General features: G+C 42.3%; 1 protein-coding gene across 1 annotated transcript in view; it reads left to right on the top strand.

Annotated features, from left to right (window-relative positions):
* LOC123982609 (transformation/transcription domain-associated protein) overlaps positions 1-20,360 on the top strand; it is an 89,237-nt gene that overhangs the window by 11,009 nt on the left and 57,868 nt on the right. The window contains exons 22-39 of the mRNA XM_046068240.1: positions 491-642; positions 2,590-2,789; positions 3,153-3,370; positions 3,513-3,710; positions 3,927-4,187; positions 4,394-4,555; positions 4,921-5,017; positions 5,398-5,519; positions 6,969-7,139; positions 7,732-7,800; positions 9,709-9,828; positions 10,437-10,556; positions 10,853-11,017; positions 11,207-11,388; positions 11,941-12,139; positions 16,175-16,303; positions 17,201-17,467; positions 17,864-18,070. Of these exons, the coding sequence (XP_045924196.1) occupies positions 491-642; positions 2,590-2,789; positions 3,153-3,370; positions 3,513-3,710; positions 3,927-4,187; positions 4,394-4,555; positions 4,921-5,017; positions 5,398-5,519; positions 6,969-7,139; positions 7,732-7,800; positions 9,709-9,828; positions 10,437-10,556; positions 10,853-11,017; positions 11,207-11,388; positions 11,941-12,139; positions 16,175-16,303; positions 17,201-17,467; positions 17,864-18,070 (3,039 nt within the window). The remainder of the gene's footprint in view (positions 1-490; positions 643-2,589; positions 2,790-3,152; positions 3,371-3,512; positions 3,711-3,926; positions 4,188-4,393; positions 4,556-4,920; positions 5,018-5,397; positions 5,520-6,968; positions 7,140-7,731; positions 7,801-9,708; positions 9,829-10,436; positions 10,557-10,852; positions 11,018-11,206; positions 11,389-11,940; positions 12,140-16,174; positions 16,304-17,200; positions 17,468-17,863; positions 18,071-20,360) is intronic.

The raw sequence follows: 20,360 nt of genomic DNA, 5'->3' as shown, positions 1-20,360 counted from the left end.
TTAAAAGGCTCAAGTAGAAAGCTGTGTTTATTTCTGAAGTTTGCTTTCAAAATCTTCTCTTCAATTTCATACCCATACTCAGTCCTAGTAATGGAGAACTTGTTAGAGTCTCAGTCCTGACAGGTCTACAATTCAATTCTGCTGTGCCCTCATCGCTCCTCAATTCTTGTGCTCTCATCTCCCTCAGCTCGTGCATAATTTCATCTTCTCCACCCCGATTCTGAGTGGCATTAATTAGTTGATTTTCTCCCTTTTTAAGTGCCTGGTTGCTCTTGCTTGTCAGCTCATAATGTAGAAATCACAATGACCTTTGCTCTGCCAGATGGTGCCCTGTGTTACCTTCTGCAAGTGAATCACGTATATAGTTCGATATCGCAATTTAATTCTATATGTCCCCTGAGTATTGACATTTTGCAAAATAGGATCTTGTCATTTCAGAAAGATTAAGTGAAGATTCCGAAGTAAGATTTGTCTGCATATTCTTTCCCAGGCGATAGAGACGGCTCTAGACTGTCTGAAGAGTGCCAACACAGAGCCCTACTACAGACGACAGGCTTGGGAAGTCATTAAGTGTTTCCTGGTGGCCATGACCAGTCTGGATGACAACAAGCACGCTCTCTACCAGCTTCTGTCTCATCCTAAGTAAGTAAACATTCTTGGTCTGATTTGTTTTTCTTTCTAATTGTCTTCTGTTTCCCTTTTTTACAATAATGCTTTCTTTCAGATGTAATGCAGTTTTGAATACTAAATTATAGATGTTTTTACTACAGAAAAATAGTTTAATGTATTTTAACGAACATCCTTTACAATCACCATAGATTGCTACTTATGTCTTTACAAATGGCAGGAGGGGATAACATTACATTTCGCACATTTGTTGTTGAGTCCATACATTGCCAGGTCTCCGATCAACCATCCCTCTATTCAAACTTAAAACCTAGTTCACACTACACGATTCTAAGCCCAGTTTGCCGGTCGGAAACTCAGCGACCATCAGGCTGTGGGGTAAATCGGTGATTGATCTGCGGTCACCATTCGTTATGTGTGAACTACTCAACGAATGCATCAAAACGGCTCCCTGACCCATCACTTACACATCGCCCATGTCTGCCAGATATCTAGCATGCCAAATATCTGGAAGAGTCGGCCGACTCGACAGCCACATTCAGCCAAAATGTGGTTCGGAGACCTGCGTCGGGTTACACAGCCGTTGTCAGCATGTGTAGTATGTGACCCCCTGTCACTGATCAGTCGCTTAGTGTGAATGCCACAACGACTTTAAGACTTCCGTCACAAGACGGCAAGTTGTGTAGTGTGAACAGCACAGCCATCGGCTGACGCTGAAAATCGTGTATTCTGCAGGAGCCTTAACTTGACTCATCGTGACCTTGACCTCTGTCCCCGCCCCTGCTTCCCCACCATTCCTGTCTGATTGCTAGCCAACCCCACCCAATACACCAGCTCTGTGTATTTTGTCCCACCTCGCCCATTAACTCCACCTGTAGACATTCCCGTCTTTCAGTGTCTGACGTCACGTCTTTACCTCTCTCCCCACCACACATTGCCTCATCAATTCCGTCTCAAGAGACGGAGCTGCTAATTACACCCTTGCAACCCCCCCACCCTCTGGCAGGCGTCACTGCGAGGCGGAGACACATACATGAACAGACAAACAGGAAGGGGGGTTGGCTGTCGGGTGGGTTAGTCACATTACCATCATTGATCCCTGGGCAGGGGCTAATTGACTTTCCCCTGTCTTGTTTACGCTACACCATGCCCCTTACACTCTCCTGTCATTACGCACTAACACACACATGCACACAAAGAGACGTCTGTGTGCACATTTCTGCCGGGATAATGAAGTGTGTCAGTTATGATCAGGGGCCCTGCACCTGCCGCCTCCTCTTGTCAGATGTCTCGATTTGTGGTGTCCCCTCTCTCTTGAAAGATTCTCTTTTTCCCCCCTCTCTCTTTGCTTCACAACTGCTCTCTTTGCCTTAGTATTTGGCCACTATAAGTATAGCCTTCCAGTTTCAGAAGGGGTTACATAGAGCATATCACGAATGCCAATCTGGGAAACACACACACACACACACACACTCACTCACACACACTCACTTTCCTTCCCTCTCAGCCCCCCCCCCCACTTCTTCTCTCTCTTCCTCCAAAGAGTAGTCTTTTAAATAGCAATAATGAAATGAGTCGATCCATCAGGTCTGCCCCTGGCGTGTGGCATTATAAAACACAAGCTCAAGCATTGAGAAAACAGCTGCTCAATCACACTGCGGCCCAGTTGCCTTCAGCTGCAGTAAATAACAAAAATACCAACGGGGGACAAAGAGGGAGGCAGAGGAATAGAAAGGCAGAAGGTGCTAAGAGGAGAAAGAGAATCTGAGGTACAGGTTTGGGGACTGCAGGTATGCAGCTGAAATGGATCTTTTATTTTGAAATATTGGGTGAATGGGTCATTAAATGATTTTTAGGTTTTCATCTTAAAGAAAGTTTCAGTGCCACTGCCACATGTAATTGTGTTGTCCTTGTTAATATGTAATCCTCTAATTCAGTGTGTGGGTTTTTCTCCCTCATTAGCTTCAATGAGAAGTGGATCCCCAATGTCATCATCTCTCACCGCTACAAAGCACAAGACACGCCTGCCCGCAGAACTTTTGAACAGGCCCTGACTGGGGCATTCATGTCTGCTGTGATAAAGGACCTGAGGCCCAGCGCACTGCCCTTCGTAGCCAGCCTGATTCGCCATTATACCATGGTCGCTGTGGCTCAGCAGTGTGGTAAGGGACTGCTAGTGCTCTTTGTACTCTCTACATCGAATATTAGCTTTGCCTTGGCATTGGCATTTAGTCTTTCTCTGGTTTTAAAATTCTGGCTTTTTAATTTTACATTAGACACAACGTATAAAAAAGAGAAATTTAAAGTTATGCGTTACATCTAGGTGTAGTTGACAGTGGATAAGACACATGCCTTTGGTGTGAGACCCGGGTTCGAATCCACTGTGAGACACCAATGTGTCCCTGAGCAAGACACTTAACCCCTAGTTGCTCCAGAGGTGTGCGATCTCTGACATGTATAGCAATTGTAAGTCGCTTTGGATAAAAGCGTCAGATAAATGTAAATGTACTCGCCCTTCATCCCAGGTCCGTTCCTGCTGCCGTGCTACCAGCTGGGCAGCCAGCCAAGTACGGCTATGTTCCACAGTGAGGAGAACGGCTCAAAGGGCATGGATCCGCTGGTTCTGATTGATGCCATAGCTATCTGCATGGCCTATGAAGAGAAGGAGCTGTGTAAAATTGGAGAAGTGGCCCTGGCCGTCATCTTCGATGTGGCCAGCATCATCCTAGGCTCCAAGGAGAGGGTATGTCATGTAGAGGAGGGTTGTTTGTGAATGTAATTAAGACGTTGGCACTCATGTTCATTGTGCCAATTGTTTTGTAGCTCCGGTATAGTTTTTAAATGTGAGTCAGTTAATCATCCTGGCCTCTTGTCTACATCTTCAGGCATGCCAGCTGCCCTTGTTCTCCTACATTGTGGAGCGTCTGTGCGCCTGCTGCTATGAACAGGCCTGGTATGCCAAGCTTGGTGGTGTGGTGTCCATCAAGTTCCTAATGGAGAGACTGCCTCTGATCTGGGTGCTACAGAACCAGCTCACCTTTCTCAAGGCCCTGCTCTTTGTCATGATGGACCTCACAGGAGAGGTGAGAGGGCATGACTGAACAATCTAATATTTAGCAAATAATTCCAAAAGGAGTAGATTTACCTGCTTCTATTTTTTGTCAGCTTTTGTCTTCACGTGATGTTTACAGGCTTGCAGCAGGTGCAATTTAACAACTTGTAAAATTGCTCTCTGTCTTACAATTGCACTGTCACTACAGTGGCCTTGTACTTAGTACCGTATTGATTTTCACAATAAGGTGTCAAATGGAGCAGTAGCCATGGCTAAGACCACCCTGGAGCAGTTGCTTGTGCGCTGTGCCACTCCACTGAAAGATGAAGAAAAGACGGAGGAGCTGCTGGCTGCCCAGGACAAGTCTTTCCACATGGTCACGCATGACCTTGTCCGAGAGGTCACCTCCCCCAACTCAACCGTCAGGAAGCAGGCCATGCACTCCCTGCAGGTGCTCGCCCAGGTCACCGGCAAGAGTGTTACCGTCATCATGGAGCCACATAAAGAGGTGAAACAAAAGACTGTCAAGTTTTCTATGAATGCCATGATTTCATGCTGTGCACGCTTATGTAAAATGTAACTGTGTTTTCATCCTAAACACAAAATAGGCAACAATCGAGGAGTACGTTTGATCATCCTGGACTGATACCTTCTGAGAGTCTTCAAAGTGAAAAACCATATATCTACAATAATTAATGGTTTCCTTCTTTTCAGGTGTTGCAAGATATGGTTCCCCCCAAGAAACACCTGCTCCGCCACCAGCCTGCCAACGCCCAGATCGGCCTGATGGAGGGCAACACCTTCTGCACAACCCTGCAGCCTCGCCTTTTCACAATGGACCTCAATGTCATGGAGCACAAGGTCTTCTACACAGAGGTATGCAATATGCAGAAGTCACAGACATTATTCAAATCTACTTTTCCTAATTGTTTTGTTAATTTTATCTCATATTAGTTATTTTGTTCTTGTTTTTATGGCTGTTGAATCAAACATAGTCAAGCAGAAGCAAACTTTTTTCCATATTAAATGTATTTAAATGACATTTTGCACAGTGTTGTTGCAAAGGCATCTCACACATGATGATCTTGCATGTTTTCACAAAAGATAAAAACAGAAATGTGTTCTACCTTCCACCTTTTTACAGACAGTGGACCCCTTCAAACATTAATATCTTAAATCACCACCTTAGCATTCTGATTATTAATTTCTCAGCTTGGTGTGTGTCTTTTCTCTCTTTTTAGCTGTTGAACCTGTGTGAGGCAGAGGATGCTGCTCTGATGAAGCTGCCCTGTTACAAGAGCCTCCCCTCCCTGGTTCCCCTTCGCATCGCTGCTCTCAGTAAGTAGGCCCTAATGCTTGAAATTGGTCCCTTGTATTGTTGGAAATTTGCAATTGAGGTTTGTGTTCATTGCAAGTTGTTCTGGATAAAGCTAAATACATGAAATTTGCAAACTATTCATAATTAATTATAATTTAATGGTCCAATTACTGTTATGTTAGAGGAGACTGTTTTTAATAATTAACGTTGACCATATTTTGTCACTTGGTTTTACCACTGTGTGAATTGATTTATTGACTATATTAGTAAAATTGTTAAAGTATTTAAATAATCTGATTTAATCTGATTATGTTTGGATTATTTAATTGACCATCTCTTGTCTGTTTCTTGCTGGAAAGGAACTGATTAATGCCGCTGTTGTTCTTTCTTTCCGGTTTAGATGCCCTGGCAGCCTGTAATTACTTGCCACAGTCCAGAGAGAAGATCATTGCTGCCCTGTTTAAAGCCCTCAACTCCACCAACAATGAACTGCAGGAAGCGGGCGAGGCATGTATGAGGAAGGTCAGTGCAACATAACACATTACATTATGACCTACACAAAATGTTACACGTAAAATCTTTGTATTACGCGTGAATTCTCATTTTCAAAAATCACTTATTAGACTAACTATGTAGAATACCATGTTGTCATACATCCAAAATCCCAATGCTGAAATTGTGAGGGAGGCTGAATTTTAAAACTTAAAATGTTCATAATTTGTTCATTGTCCACAATCTCTACCACCAAATATGTGTCGCAACACTGTCATTATTTCACTCCTGTCTTACCATCTTTTGATATTTGCTCCGAGTTTGTTTTTTTGAATAAATTTGAAGACTTTATTGATTAGACAGAAAACTCAGACCTGTATTATATCACTCACTCATCCCTTTGAGCAGAAACACAGCCTGCGACCCACCGACATGACCTTTTGTAAATGTGGATTAAAGGCTGTACCCTTAAGGTATGAAACAGTCAGCACAGATTTTGACAGATTTGTGAACAATATGTGAGGAAAATAGGCCTTTTGTGTACATAGAGAAAGTCTTTGATCTTTGAGTTCAGCTCATGATGAATATGGGCAAAAACAAAAGGGTTGCATTTATAATTTTGTTCACTGTATTATCATTTGCACTTATTTTATTTTCTCTTTTGCTTGTTTTGTGTTTTCTAAGTATAGTTTTTTATTATCTTGTTTCCCATTGCTCTCTTCTTTCCCGATTCATTAGCCTTTTATCAGTATCACTCATGTCGTTTGCCATCTTAGAAGTCCTTTGTTAATCCTCCCCTCGTAACATTTCCCCACCCACTTATCTTCATATGGACCTCCCTCTGCTTTATCACAGTCTCCCTGAACCTGTCCTACCTCTATTTATCAAGTATCCATACCATCTTCACCATCAATCTACCCTGAGCTTTTTGTCCCTTTTTTCCTTCCATTTCTACGTCCTTCATTTTCTTTCTTTACCACCGTCACTTCTTTTCACTATCCTGGGTTTTTTTTGCCTAGCCATTCTTTGCCCCCTCCATTCTTTCATCTCTGCCCTGCTAGCACTAATGAGCGTTGCCATGGCCCGATCGATACAGGATGGAGTGTTTGTTCTCGGCACAGAGAGGAAAATGAATGTGGCTGCCATGCATCATTCCCTCTCGTCTGTGTGAGGGTGTGCGTGTGCGTCATCAGTGTTTGGTGTTGTCATGTGTGCTTATTTACGGCTGGTCATGCCCTCATTTGAGTGGCCTTAGTTACTTAATGGAGACACAAGGGGTAGTGAGCAGTTCAAAGGGCTAGAAAGCTTGACAGGGCCAGATCTAATGGTGGAACATTCTGTGGAGGCATATATTTACAAACTAAACCTCAGATTTTAAGGGTATCTTGTTTCTTTTACAATATTAATTTTAAGAGTTGTTAAAAAAATGTTGAAAGTTTTTGAAATTGTAATGGGACTTTCCCTGTTACCTCATTTTAGTTCCTGGAAGGTGCAACCATTGAGGTGGACCAGATCCACACTCACATGCGCCCCCTGCTGATGATGCTGGGTGACTACCGCAGCCTGACCCTCAACGTGGTGAACCGCCTAACCTCTGTCACACGGCTTTTCCCCAACTCCTTCAATGACAAGTTCTGTGATCAGATGATGGTGAGAAATGTCAGCCTCTGTCCTCCTCCCCTCTCACAATATCTTCTGTTCAAAACACTTCACAGCACATAATACAGTTCAACATGGCGACCAAACCCTTTAACTGTGGCAATGTTGGTGCCAGGTCTTAAACTATAGATTATTTAGTATGTGAGTATGTAAATATTGGATTGTCTGTCTTTTTTTAAAATAAACAATGTTCAGTTACTAGTTTCTTGTATAATGTTTCAAATATGTATTAATATTATTAGTAATAACCGCAATAAGCAGTAGGAAAAGTTTAGGGATATGATTATTGTTGGTAGCTGTCCCTTAGGTTTATATTTTTGTGTTAGCAAAGCCAGTAGGGCTCATGGTTAGTACAATGTGTCAGGTCATAGTGTGGAAATAATTGTTGCCACACTTATCTGCTGTATAATAGTTGTATGATTAAACATAGTACACATTTAGTTTATTTGGTGTAAATGTGTTATTTAATACTTGAATTTCTTTAGTAAACGTTCAGTCCTTGTTGGTGCCCTGTACTACTAGACAGATGTGTAAAAGCACTTACAAACACGCAGTCTCAATCTTATCTGTCTGTCTCTCTCAGCAACACCTGAGGAAGTGGATGGAGGTGGTTGTTATAACACACAAGGGAGGCCAGCGCAGCGATGGCAGTGTAAGTATATACATTTCAGACAGACCAGACAGTTACACACACACCCACACCCACACCTTACAGCACTGGGAAATTGAATGCAAATTTGAAGCCAACATCACTCATAACATGTAGCTGTGTCTTGCTTCTTTCATCTACTTTTGTAGTAGCCTTGTTTGAATACAGCACAGAAGCAGCCATCTCCTGTAGGAGCAGGTCAATACAGCTGTCTACTGACACCATTTTTTGTTCAGTTGATCTGCCCTACCAAAATCAAACAGCACTCACTGAAGGGGCCGAGGGGCAGAGAAATTGCACCCTTATACACACAAAGCCATAGTCGCATAGTAGTAGTAGACACCTCCTCAATGTGGCCTCCTCCCAGATGAGTTGTGAGTGGCCATATTACAATCAATGATTAATTAGGCGCCAGGCAGGCGGTGGTGGGCCCAGCGCTGCGTCTGCTCATTATCTCCCCGACAGATAACCTTGTAAAGGCAGAGAAAAGGTGAGAGAGAAGGAGGGGGGGGAAACAGCTGCCTCTCCCTCATAGAAATAATGCCCATTTTTTTCATCCCTTCTTTTAAAGTGAGTTCTTTCTGCGGCATCTCAAAATGGTGTTATAATTGGATGCAAATTGGCCCATTGTCTTTCCTTCCCTCCAACTCGTGGTCTTTGTGCATGTTGACAGCAAGGCTGGCAGTAGCAACAAAGCCAGGGTCATGGGGTCAGTTAGCTTAGCCTGATAAAGACAAAAACTGTAGAAAGAGGGATGGAGCATGGCTAAGGTGGATAGTCTGAAGACATATAGGCATGGAAGAGGGTTTTGACAGAGAGAAGTGTTTAAGGAGTTTAAGAGCGCATATGAAGGAAAAAGAACTTATTTTGCTTTGACTGAACAAAAACAAAATGTCAGTTTCTTTGTTGCTCGACTTAAAGCCCAAATATACTCTGGAGCGGACGCACACACGGACAGCTGCTGACAACTTCTGTTTATACTACTTTTTGGAGTCAGCTTGGCGGACTTGTTCCACACATGCACAGTAGATCAGTTGGTGCCTTGGTAGCATCCGCGCAGTCATAAAAAACAGGAGGCACGTGGACGTCCGCAGATAACGATTTTTTCGTCACATGGACCCTCCTGTACTCGCGGATGCAGAAAGTATAATCCTTGCTTTACAGTTCAGTACGGCCCCTGCCTTGTTACTCACTCAGTGTTGAGAAAAGTTGTTCGCGAGGTCACTCGTAAAGGTTGCTGCTGTCTCTCCATTCATTTCATTATCACCCTGTCTTATCTGCTCACCTTCCATATGGAACAAAGACAGACATCACACAGCCACACAAAAATGCACACATACTGCTCTGCTGACTCTGATCATTGTCTCCCGTTCCGGTACAGCCTGCGTTGGAGGGCGTTGAGGTGAGATGTGATCTCGTGTTGCGCCCTCTGTTGGTGACACTCTGTCAGTGATTTGAACTTAGTTGAATCAATGTCGTGGTAATGGTGCCGGTGGAGTTGCCTTATATTTCTGTGTCTGTGTGTCAGTGGTTGTCTTCAGAAATTTTACTGTCATCTCAGCCTAACCTCACATTTTGACTGTGTTGGAAATGTCCAGTTCTCTCCCTTCCCTTTGACTTTTGCACCTCTAAGATATAAATAACACAAGGTTTATGAAAATTATCATGGAACTATCCGTTATTTGTTTGTACTTGTGCGAATGTAATCCAAGAACTTATCCTTCCTGTGGGAACTTAACTGTCCAATGAGCACAGATTGCATTGTCATTTGACTAAATCCTCGTCTTTCAACAGTGGCTGTCCATCAAGACGGTCTTTTTGAAATAATGTCCTTGTCTAGTTCCATCATACTTAGAAGAATTTCATCCACTCACTTTTTTCCTTGCTCCTTTTCTCTGACTCTTCCTCTAGGAGATGAAGATCTGTTCTGCCATCATTAACCTTTTCCACCTGATCCCAGCCGCACCTCAGACTCTGGTCAAGCCTCTGCTCGAGGTGGTCATGAAGACAGAGAGGGCCATGCTCATAGAGGTAGGACACCAACTCCAATGTTTAGACAGACTTCTCGGGATTGTACAGTCCTACTTCAAAAGTAGCATAAAAAATAGATCATAAACATGCAGACAATAAAGGCAGAGATGCTAGAGTTCAAGAAAAGGGAGGCTTTAGTTGATGATAATAGAAGCTATTCCTTGTTATTCATACTATCCCTTGGCCTTATAAGGGCAGTTGTGTCGTGTAGAATGAATCAAGAAAAGAAGAGATTGGTCTAATGGAAAAGATGATGAAAATGTCTTGAAGAAAAAAAATTAACAATGCTTGAAAAATGGTAATTAACATTAGTTGAGACATGTTGTAGGCAAAGTAAGCAATGCAGGATAGATTTACAGTAAATACTTGTCTTGATAATCTCATGATTTCCATCATGAGATAAGCTTCCCAATCCTATTTGATCTGTATCTGATGTATAGTATTAATGGCACGTTAAGCTCTGCTGTTAAGCACAGATCTTCACAAGAAAGTGATAAAATCTAAATCTGCATTTGCTTTCATTAAAATCTTTTCCATTCCTCCTCCTTTTTTGCCTGTTTCTTTTTGCTATTTCTTTTCTCCCCCCTCACTCATCCCTCCTGTGCCAGGCTGGCAGTCCATTCAGGGAGCCTTTGATCAAGTTCCTGACGCGTCACCCATCTCAGACAGTGGAACTATTCATGATGGAGGCTACGCTGAATGACCCCCAGTGGAGCCGCATGTTCATGGTCAGCCGCCAGCAGCTCTTAAGTAGCATTCCCTTCAATCTTTTCATTGACACATTTGCCATTAAAACTGCATTTTGCTGACTATCTAATGGGCTATATTCAGGGAAATATTGAGTGTTTTGGCTCAGTGATCCTGTTGACACTACATTTAAACTGATCACTCTCAGTAACAATTCTTAATTGTCTGTTTAAATGTGTTTTTGCAGTTGTTGATCCAGTGCAGCAAACATGGTCTCTAGTCTTACTATATGTAATTTTGTGTCATAGTTAAAGTATGTGTATGTGTTTGTATACAGAGTTTTCTGAAACACAAAGATGCCAAGCCTCTAAGAGACGTGTTGGCCTCAAATCCCAACCGCTTCGTCCCCCTGCTGGTTCCCGCTGGCACTGCAGCAACTGTCCGACCTGGATCTCCCTCCACCACCACAGCTAGATTGGACCTACAGTTTCAGGCTATCAAAGTATACAGATTTTCATTACAATTCTATCAATTAATACATTCTGTAGGACACACACACACACATGTGTGTAAAGCTAACTGTCAGGTGTCAGTGGTGCTTAATCCTAATGTGAATACTACACAACTCTCAGTAATACCATCATACAACCTCTAACCTCTCAAACCTTTCTTCTTCATTCCCTCTGCACAGATCATAAGCATCATTGTGAAGAATGATGAGGGTTGGCTGGCAGGGCAGCACTCCCTGGTCAGCCAGCTGAGGCGAGTCTGGGTCAGTGAGGCCTTCCAGGAGAGACATCGCAAAGACAACATGGCTGCCACCAACTGGAAAGAGCCCAAGCTTCTGGCCTTCTGCCTGCTTAGCTACTGCAAGTATGTAGACTCATTCAAATTGTAATGGGGATGAATATTTCCTAAATGTTGTCGCAAGTGCTGACAATTGACATTTCATATGAAAATCTAGGAAACGAAGTGATATGACACAATAGGGCCAAGCCTATCTCTGAAAATTAGTGTAAAACTTAAGTGACCTTGAGTAGCATATTTGAGTTATTAGCTTGTGTAAGGACTACAAGCTAATAATGCAATTAGTATTATTATTACAACAAATGTTAGTGCAGTTTCTAACTAATTTAATGGAATTCCAATCATGAATGGCCTTCTCACTCCACCTCTCTGTCTGCGCACAGAGAAAGTGCTTAAACATTTTGTGCACTAGGCACTTAGCAGATGTTTATTTCAGACTGTTAAATTAACCTTCAACCGCTCAGCCAGTAATTTTAAAGTGTATGTATTCACTCAACCTTTTTTTGATAACAAAGTGTAAAACTAGGTAATAACCGGAGTCTCACTGGTATAATATTATTTGAGAGTTCTGTTCATATCACTGTTACATTACATTACACCCCCCCGTCTCCTCAATAGGCGTAACTACTCAGAGATCGAGCTGCTCTTCCAGCTGCTGCGGGCCTTTACAGGTCGCTTCTTATGCAACATGACCTTCCTGAAGGAGTACATGGAGGAGGAGATTCCCAGGAACTACTCTATTGCCCAGAAACGGGCCCTGTTTTTCCGCTTTGTCGAGTTCAACGACCCACACTTCAACGATGAGCTTAAAGCTAAGGTACGTACACAGGAAATCAGAGCGGGGACGTTAATTTATGATCTCATGCCACAGGTACCTAAAATTCCCAATGACTTACTATTTTGCAAACATCTTTTGGAATTGACATTCAAATGATAGTCAGAGGTTTATTACTTCTTACCAAACCACATGGGGGAATAATTACCTGTATTTGACTTGTGGTACGAGTTCAACACCGAAACTAGCCTACTACTCGCGGGTCCACCAGTTGAAGTAAGGAGAGAGTGAGATAAAATTTGTTTGTTATTACAATGTGTCTAAATTTAAATGGAGTTGTTATGTATGTTATGTTATGTAATGTGTGAGAATTGGTTAGTTTTAGTGAAACACTCAGGTTCAAGTCAGCAATGAAGGAGTATGCAGCTTTGTCATGTTTCTCTTTTCTTCTTGCACAACAGTTATTACTGATCGATGGTCTTATAAAGCCTGCTAAATAAATAAGTAGATATTTAAATTAATATGCTAATATAGAACTGTAGGACATGTGTAGCCCTAATTGGAAACAAAGAAATATGTTTTGGTGGGGAAAAAAAGATTAAAATCTTGTATCGTCCATAAGCTTACCCAGTCCTACACTGAATAATGCACAAAAAAATCAACCAGAGTTATAAATTTTTTTAGCATCTCCTCAGCTTACTTACTTACATTGCTTCCTCAGTGTGGGGCCTGATCTGTGTGACCTTTCTGGTTGGTGCATTTTGTACCAGAAGTTGTTTGATAGAGTCAGGAAGGTCATTTTGTCTGGTTGTAGACCCTCAGAGGCTCACAGATGAATGCTTCTGTCCTCTCCACCTGACCTGCTGCTGCAAGCATTACAATCATTCGGGCTGCTTTTTAATTAAGCTCACTCTCCCGCTTGCATGCTCTCATGCAAGCACACACAGACAGATGCGCACACACATACACACGCATATTTTGCACAGCTGTAACAGGCACACAACCTGGCACAGAGGAGCAACAGCACTGCTGTTAAGTACAAACGGGTCAGTGGGGAAGGCCTGCCCTGGCACACTCCAACTCATAGCCAAATGGCTGTGTGGCAAAAACACAACTACACACACACACACACACACGCACACGCACACACACACGCACACGCACGAGAAGCTGGAAAGTGCACACAGACCCCAAAATTCAAGGACATACACTTGATGCAGCCCACCCTTCCCTTTTTGCTCTTGTTCAGGTCACGTTGCTTCAGCAGCATATGGACAAGGGAGAGACAAAATAAAGGCAGGGGAAAGAGTTCAGCCAACTCACTGTGCTGACCAAAATGCTGCGTTTGAATGTACTCACTCAGCTAGTGCACCCCCACCTCCCGTCAGAATTTTGCTCATATTGTTTTTCCATTAATTGTCCTCCTCTGGTATGCAGCAGATGCTAGCTGTGCATGTGAGGCAGAGAGACAAACAGACAGCCAGAAAGAGACAATGTGTTTCTGTGTGAATATGTTTGTGTTGATTTGTGTACGAGTCACGAGAAAGTAAAGGAGTATGGGCGTTAACGCTGCTGACATTTAAATAATTGCCTTTAACATTTTCCTGGAAGCATAATATCAAAGGGGTGGGTGTGTGGGTGTGGGTGTGTGTGTGTGTGTTCTCAGTATGCTTTCAAGTTAGCTGCTGAGGTTCTTGTGTAGCATCACGGGATCTGGGAGAATATTTTACTTTGAGCTAGACACAGGAGAGGAGACAGTGTGGGACAGCAGCAATGAATCATCTATGATGCACAGACTGACCTCATGCTGCTCCTGTATTGCTTCTTTTGTTTTGTCCAAACAGTTCTTATAGAAAGCAGCTTTTGTGCTGCTTTTTTGTTCACATGTGTTTGAAAATTCATGGAATAGATTTCAAGCAGGCAAATAAATAAACAAGTGAAATTGTGGTAGCACAGCACGTCTGTTTTCTGTTCTGCTACTTCATGGCATACAGTGTAGTAGATTTTTTTTTGCAACATCAGATTGTGTCTATATGCTGTGCTAGTATCATCTCCTCAGTGGAGATTGAAATCAAACTGCAGTGTTAAGTTGAAACAACAAATGCATATATTTTTTAGTAGTTAAATGCCTCCGTATGCCTTCTGTCATCTGAACTACAACAAAGTAGATTAAGATTAGAAGGAATCTAAATTTACAAGCAAAGACTTTCCCCTGGAACAAACCGACAGGTGTGTGTGTGTGTGTGTGTGTGTGTGTGTGTGTGTGTAAGGTGTGGGTGAAGAAGCATAACGGTGTCACTGTTTTTTCACTCACATGGAGTTACTCTTCATTTTTTAATTTCACGTTTAGAAATGACAAATGAAACAATAATAGAAAAATAACGCCAAAGTACTTTTAAAAACAGGTGTTGATCTTTTTAAACGCTGTACTGAAACATGAGTGGAACTGTATTATCAATACAGATTAATTCATTGAATTAAATGATTGAAGCAGTGTCGTTAAAATATTCAGCTTACTTTGATGTAATAATGAGTGAAATATTATCCTGCTGCTCTTCACCTAACCATGTGTAAAACTCATCCGCTGACAAAAGAGTAAAAAAGAAAGTGCTTTGAACTGAGGTTTTCAAAGTGGCGTGCCAGGGGGGCTCCAAACTGTTTCATGGGAGTCTCTGAAAAAATTATATTAGTTATTACATTTATTATCAAAAGGAGATGTAGAATTTCCTTTTTCCAAGCTTTGTCTGAGGGGAGGCCCACAATCTCAGCCTTTTGAAAACCCTTGCTTAGAGTATCTAAATGTAGACTTGTAAATGTAAACCACCTTATAACTTACAACTAACCTGTGCGACTGTTGAGTGGCTATCATTCAAGACTTTATGTGGCTACAACAATAGCCATACATAATTTCAACATTAATGTTGTTTAGGGGACATAATACATTTTCTGTCCCACCCTTGCTCCCTAGCCACTATCTCCCTCCTGTTGTGTTTGGAGAGGACCCTAGTGGCACTGCAACACACACACACACGTGTATGTGCACACATGCAGTAACACACACAGCAAACAGGAGCACAACATCTAATGGCATTACAGAAATATGCTGTGTTCTTCTTGATTGATGTCAGAGAAGCTTAAAATGAACAGAAACAGATGTGACTGATGAACAGACTGGTGCTCCATGCATTTTCTATGTGTCTTCATTTCGGGCTGCGTGTGTTTCTGCATGCCTGTGAGAGTCTATCAACCATGCATGTATATTGCGCAGAGTGTGTGTGAATAATGGAGGAGCTTGAACATATGCTGCCACAGCTCGTCCTCGGCTGAGCAATGCCCTGTCCCCACCCCAAATGATGGATTGAATAAGGGGGTTCATTAACAGATAGCAGCTTCTTTAATAAATGCAGTCGTTAGCTATATTGTGGTTGGTTTATTCTGCATTTTACCAGCTAATCAAGCCTGCGTCTTCATTCACAGATCCCTGGGAACAGTCCCTGCTGGTTTTAGGGTGTTTGGAAACTGCATTTTAAACCTTTCCTCTGTGATAGTTTAGATTTTTTTTGGCTTTCAATGCTCATGGATTAATTAAGAGAAAATGTAATGGTTCTTTAGTATTGTTTCGTGTAGAGATTGTTTTCTTCTTCCTTAAATGTGACTCCTTTTTATTACCATTGTTTCATACATTTGACATTACTGTGCCTCAAAGTCTGTCTTGAAGTTCTTTTTTCCTCTCTAATGAATCAAAGTTTTCCTCTGTTATTATCATTTGGAAGGTGTGTCCCTCTGATTTTAGAGTAGATCACTACTTCATCACTTAATTATGTGCCATGTAGAGCTGAGAGTGTGCACATTTTTCTTTTATGCAGCTTTTAAAAGACCACACCAGGCGATTTCACTGATTAGTGATTTCACTGATCATTTCTTGAAGGTGTGCCATCAGTGAAATCATCCATTGTAGTTTTTGAAAACCTGAAGGAGTGAAGGTTGCATATTCCCCTAAGTAAGTGGGAAAATGTTTTTTTTTTTTTTTTTTAAATGAGCAAAATCAGTTGAAGATGTGGTTTTGCTGTTTCATAGGTGCTTCAGCACATCCTGAATCCAGCCTTCCTGCATAGCTTTGAGAAGGGGGAAGGTGAGCAGCTGCTTGGACCTCCCAACCCCGAAGGAGACAATCCAGAAAGCATTACCAGTGTCTTCATCACTAAGGTACACATGCACACACGCTTGCAGGTATATTTTTCCTGCTCTCAACAGTCTTCACATTCATTCTCCCCCCTTTTTCCTTTGTTCATTACTCAACAGCTTTGTCTCTCCATCCGTCTCTCTGATTTCATTAACTGCTGCATTTCCTCTCATAATGTCTTATCAGTCCAGTACATCTCTATACTCTCAGTCACCATCAACTACATCCCACTTAGTCTGATTCTTCATCTCTCAATGCATCCACACATTACTTTATCACTTAATTGCTGTCATTCCATCTCTCCCTCCTTCCTTTTCATCTCTTCCGCCTGTCTTAGTTTTTCTCTCTTCCTCCCACCATCCCACGGGTCCCTCTTTCATTAGCTTTTGTTCGTCAGGCCAGAATATAATTCCTGGTGTAAATGTCACGGTGTGACCATGCTAAAGGTCAGCATATATGTTTGTGCTGTGGCAGATCTCATCACTGACTAACACCGGTCCTGATGGCTGCTAATGGCTCCTCTACGGTCTGGTTAAAACTCATTTCCTCACTTAACTCCCTCTCCCTATTTGCTCTCCTCCCCTCTGTACCTCTCTCCAGCGAATTCCGATGGTGATGGGTATTTTGAAGGGGAAGCTGTCTTTTTGTAAGAGGTTTTATAAGTGAAGAAGGATATTGTTGTGGCGGTGTGATTTTGGGATGTAAATATCAGTCACAACTGCAGAATACAGGCAAACAGTAGATTCTTTTTTTTATTTTTTCACACAAGGTGCATTTAGTAAGTAAGCTTATTTGGACCACTGTTGGCACCTGGTAAGAAAACAAAAAGAAAAAAAAAACCTGGAAAAATAATCGTTCATTCACGTTTACATAAACTCTGCTCACTCCCCTTTTAACCATCTTTGCCATCCCTTTCCAAGGTTCTGGACCCAGAGAAGCAGGCTGACCTGCTGGACTCGTTGCGAATCTGCCTGCTGCAGTTCTCCACCCTGCTGGTGGAGCACGCACCCCACCACATTCATGACAACAACAAGTCACGCAACAGCAAGCTGCGGCGCCTCATGACCTTCGCCTGGCCATGCCTACTGCCCAAAGCCTGCGTCGACCCTGCCTGTAAATACAGTGGTCACTTACTTCTGGCCCACATCATTGCAAAGTTTGCAATTCATAAGAAGATTGTCCTGCAGGTGAGGAAGAAAGTAAAAAAGAGTAGAGCGTGTAGCAGATGTACACACGCCCAGTTATCTTGTAAAATGAATCCATCCAAAAACGGACACAGTGAGCAAAACATCAGGATGACCACGACTCAGCTGAAATGAGATGACAACAGATGTAAACATTATAGAAAATGAGAAACTTAAAATTATAAGATCAAGAACTGCACATTAGTAGTACTCAGAGAAAATGGTACCTTAGGGGGGAGAGAGAGGTGCTTACCTAAGATTGTAGTTGTATTCTGTCTCATTCTACATCCAATGTAATATGAAGATATTATGAGAGGAATACAGTGGTTAAAGAGGTTGTTAAAAAAAACAACAACAAAAGAATTAGTAAGCATTAATGTTTACCTTTCCTTTGTACAGGTCTTCCACAGCCTGCTGAAGGCCCACACCATGGAAGCCCGCGCCATTGTACGGCAGGCCATGGCCATCCTGACCCCAGCTGTGCCTGCACGCATGGAGGACGGCCACCAGATGTTGACCCACTGGACTCGCAAAATCATTGTGGAGGAGGGACACACAGTACCGCAGCTGGTCCACATACTGCATCTCATTGTGCAGCACTTCAGGGTGAGCAGGATGAAAGAACACACAGATTAAGAGTTGGTCAGTAGAGCCCTTCCTTCTGTCAGCCAGTGTTGAATGTATTGATTCACAGCGTATTCATCTGGACTGGGTGTGGCAGACAGAACAGTAAAAATTTCTGTCCCCTGTGATGTGCAGTAATCATGAGGGACTTGTCTGGACACTCTGGGTTCATTTATGTTCTTTGGTATTCATCCCATTTAGACCACACTAAGTAATACCTTTTTTGAGGGTGAGTAATCACTGACTATCGGATATCAGCATCTTATACTTTTCACATGGAGTGAGAGGGCAACTGCCACTCTTTTTTTTACATTCACAGCAATTTGTTGCTGCTGCCAGCTCCATGCTCAGTGTCGCTTCGACAACTGCAGGGAACCACATGGAGGGGGAAACCGTTGAGAAGCTATTTTTACTGATTATCTGAGTGCCCTGAATTATATGATGCCTCCTTAACCACTCCTAATAGGAATGGAGCATCATCATTAAAAGTTGGATTATCTTGTATGGCCCAGTTAATAGTTTTATGATATTAGTTAGTTAACTAAATTTGAGTTTTATATTGACAGTAGCCATGCCTACTGCCTGTAATTGTGTTAATGCAGATACATCCCCGACACACGCTCCTCAGTGATGATCAGCAGAGTCAAAGGGCGCCTAGTCTGTTCACAAGTCAACACCAGCAATGGATCATTGGCCTTTATGTTCGCCTTCCTCCTCAAACTTCAAAGACACTTTCTGCCCTCTCGCTCCTTCAGCCGATGTTCACCGCCTCGCCGGTCAGAAAGCAACAGTCTCTTAGCAGAAGACTGACATTTTCCGCAGCTCCCCTCTCTATCTCACTGACAGGCTGCTCTCACTGGGCCAGATGACTAATCTAATGTAATCACATCAGCATAATTACACTGGGGAGAAGATAATGACAGACAGATGAGAGACTTTGTGCGTGTGTGTGTGTGTGTGTGTGTGTGTGTGTTTAATAAAGAAATAGAGAGGTTGCGTGCGTGTTTGTCTGTGTGCACACGTGATGGACAGGGCTTAGCCACACTGTCATTAAGGGGCTGTGAAGCCCTGCTCTATCAACTATAATTACCCTCAAAATGAGAAGCTTTAATATTCTTTGACACTGGCAACAGCCCTCAGATAGACATCTCATCTCTTGCTCTTTTGTCTGCGTGTTTGAGAGTCCCAGTTCAGTTTGCGATGAAGCTAAGTGACTCTTGAGTTTGACACTTGAGAGTGTGAATTCTCAGGGCTAAGTGTGTGTCATCATGTCCTTGAGACTAAGTGGGAATACGACTTCAGAGTTTGCTTCTTCAGACTCGATGTCTCAGAGTGATTGAGCACCCAGTTTAACTTTGCATGTGTTATCACCCCAACATCTAGAGCAAATTATTGGCAGTGTAGAATAAATTACATTACATGTAGTTGCGTTTGATTCACTATTTATTTATTTTTTAGACCAGGCAGATTGATTGGAAACCTCAGTGTTTACGCATTTAGTCGAGCAGGGCCTTCTTGGGTTTGCTCCTGAGAAGAGAATCACACAACATGGATGCTGCAGCTTTTTGAGATACATAGACCGGCAACATGTCTCACTCATAATTGTTTTGGGTAGATGCTAAGGCAATGGATGCCAGTATCATTTATATGTGATGATTCTAGCAAGATAATCAGTTTAACATGAAGTTGAGGGAAGGCAGAGGTTCTCGTCTGTTGTGGATGCTCTCAGAACAAGTTTGCCAAACCAGTAATATAATTAAATATCAAAACCAATGTAAAATGAATAGGAAAAACCTTCATGTTTAATCACATAATTATAAATTTTACTTCACTTTTTTGGGTCTTACTGAAATTTATGGGCGTGTAGGCGGGAGAGAGAGATGTTTTTTGTTTGAGGACCCACAAAGTGGATTGTTTGGTTATAATCCTACAACATATATCACTATACCACTCTTCTTTCTATACTTGAATTCTGCATCTGGTGATTGCAAAGAGTGGAAGCTCAAGTTGTGAGATGTTCAAATAAAATTAAAGAATGCAAAACAAAACAGTCCCCAAGCTATGATGGCATTTTATGTAGAAATTTGGGTTATTTACAAACTTGTCGGTCATCTGTTCAGCCTGGCTGGGTATCATTGCTCATGTGTACTTCTTCTGTTTCTTTTAAACTCTGCCATTGGCATCACTGACCATCTGCCACTGGTGATAATACAGCAAAGTCCTACCTGACACTTTGTGTTTAAAATATCAAATGTGGAAGCTTCTGTTAACC

This window comes from Micropterus dolomieu, linkage group LG14, assembly GCF_021292245.1.
Source record: "Micropterus dolomieu isolate WLL.071019.BEF.003 ecotype Adirondacks linkage group LG14, ASM2129224v1, whole genome shotgun sequence".
Taxonomy (NCBI): Eukaryota; Metazoa; Chordata; class Actinopteri; order Centrarchiformes; family Centrarchidae; genus Micropterus; species Micropterus dolomieu.
This window is presented reverse-complemented; position numbering and strand designations above follow the sequence as displayed.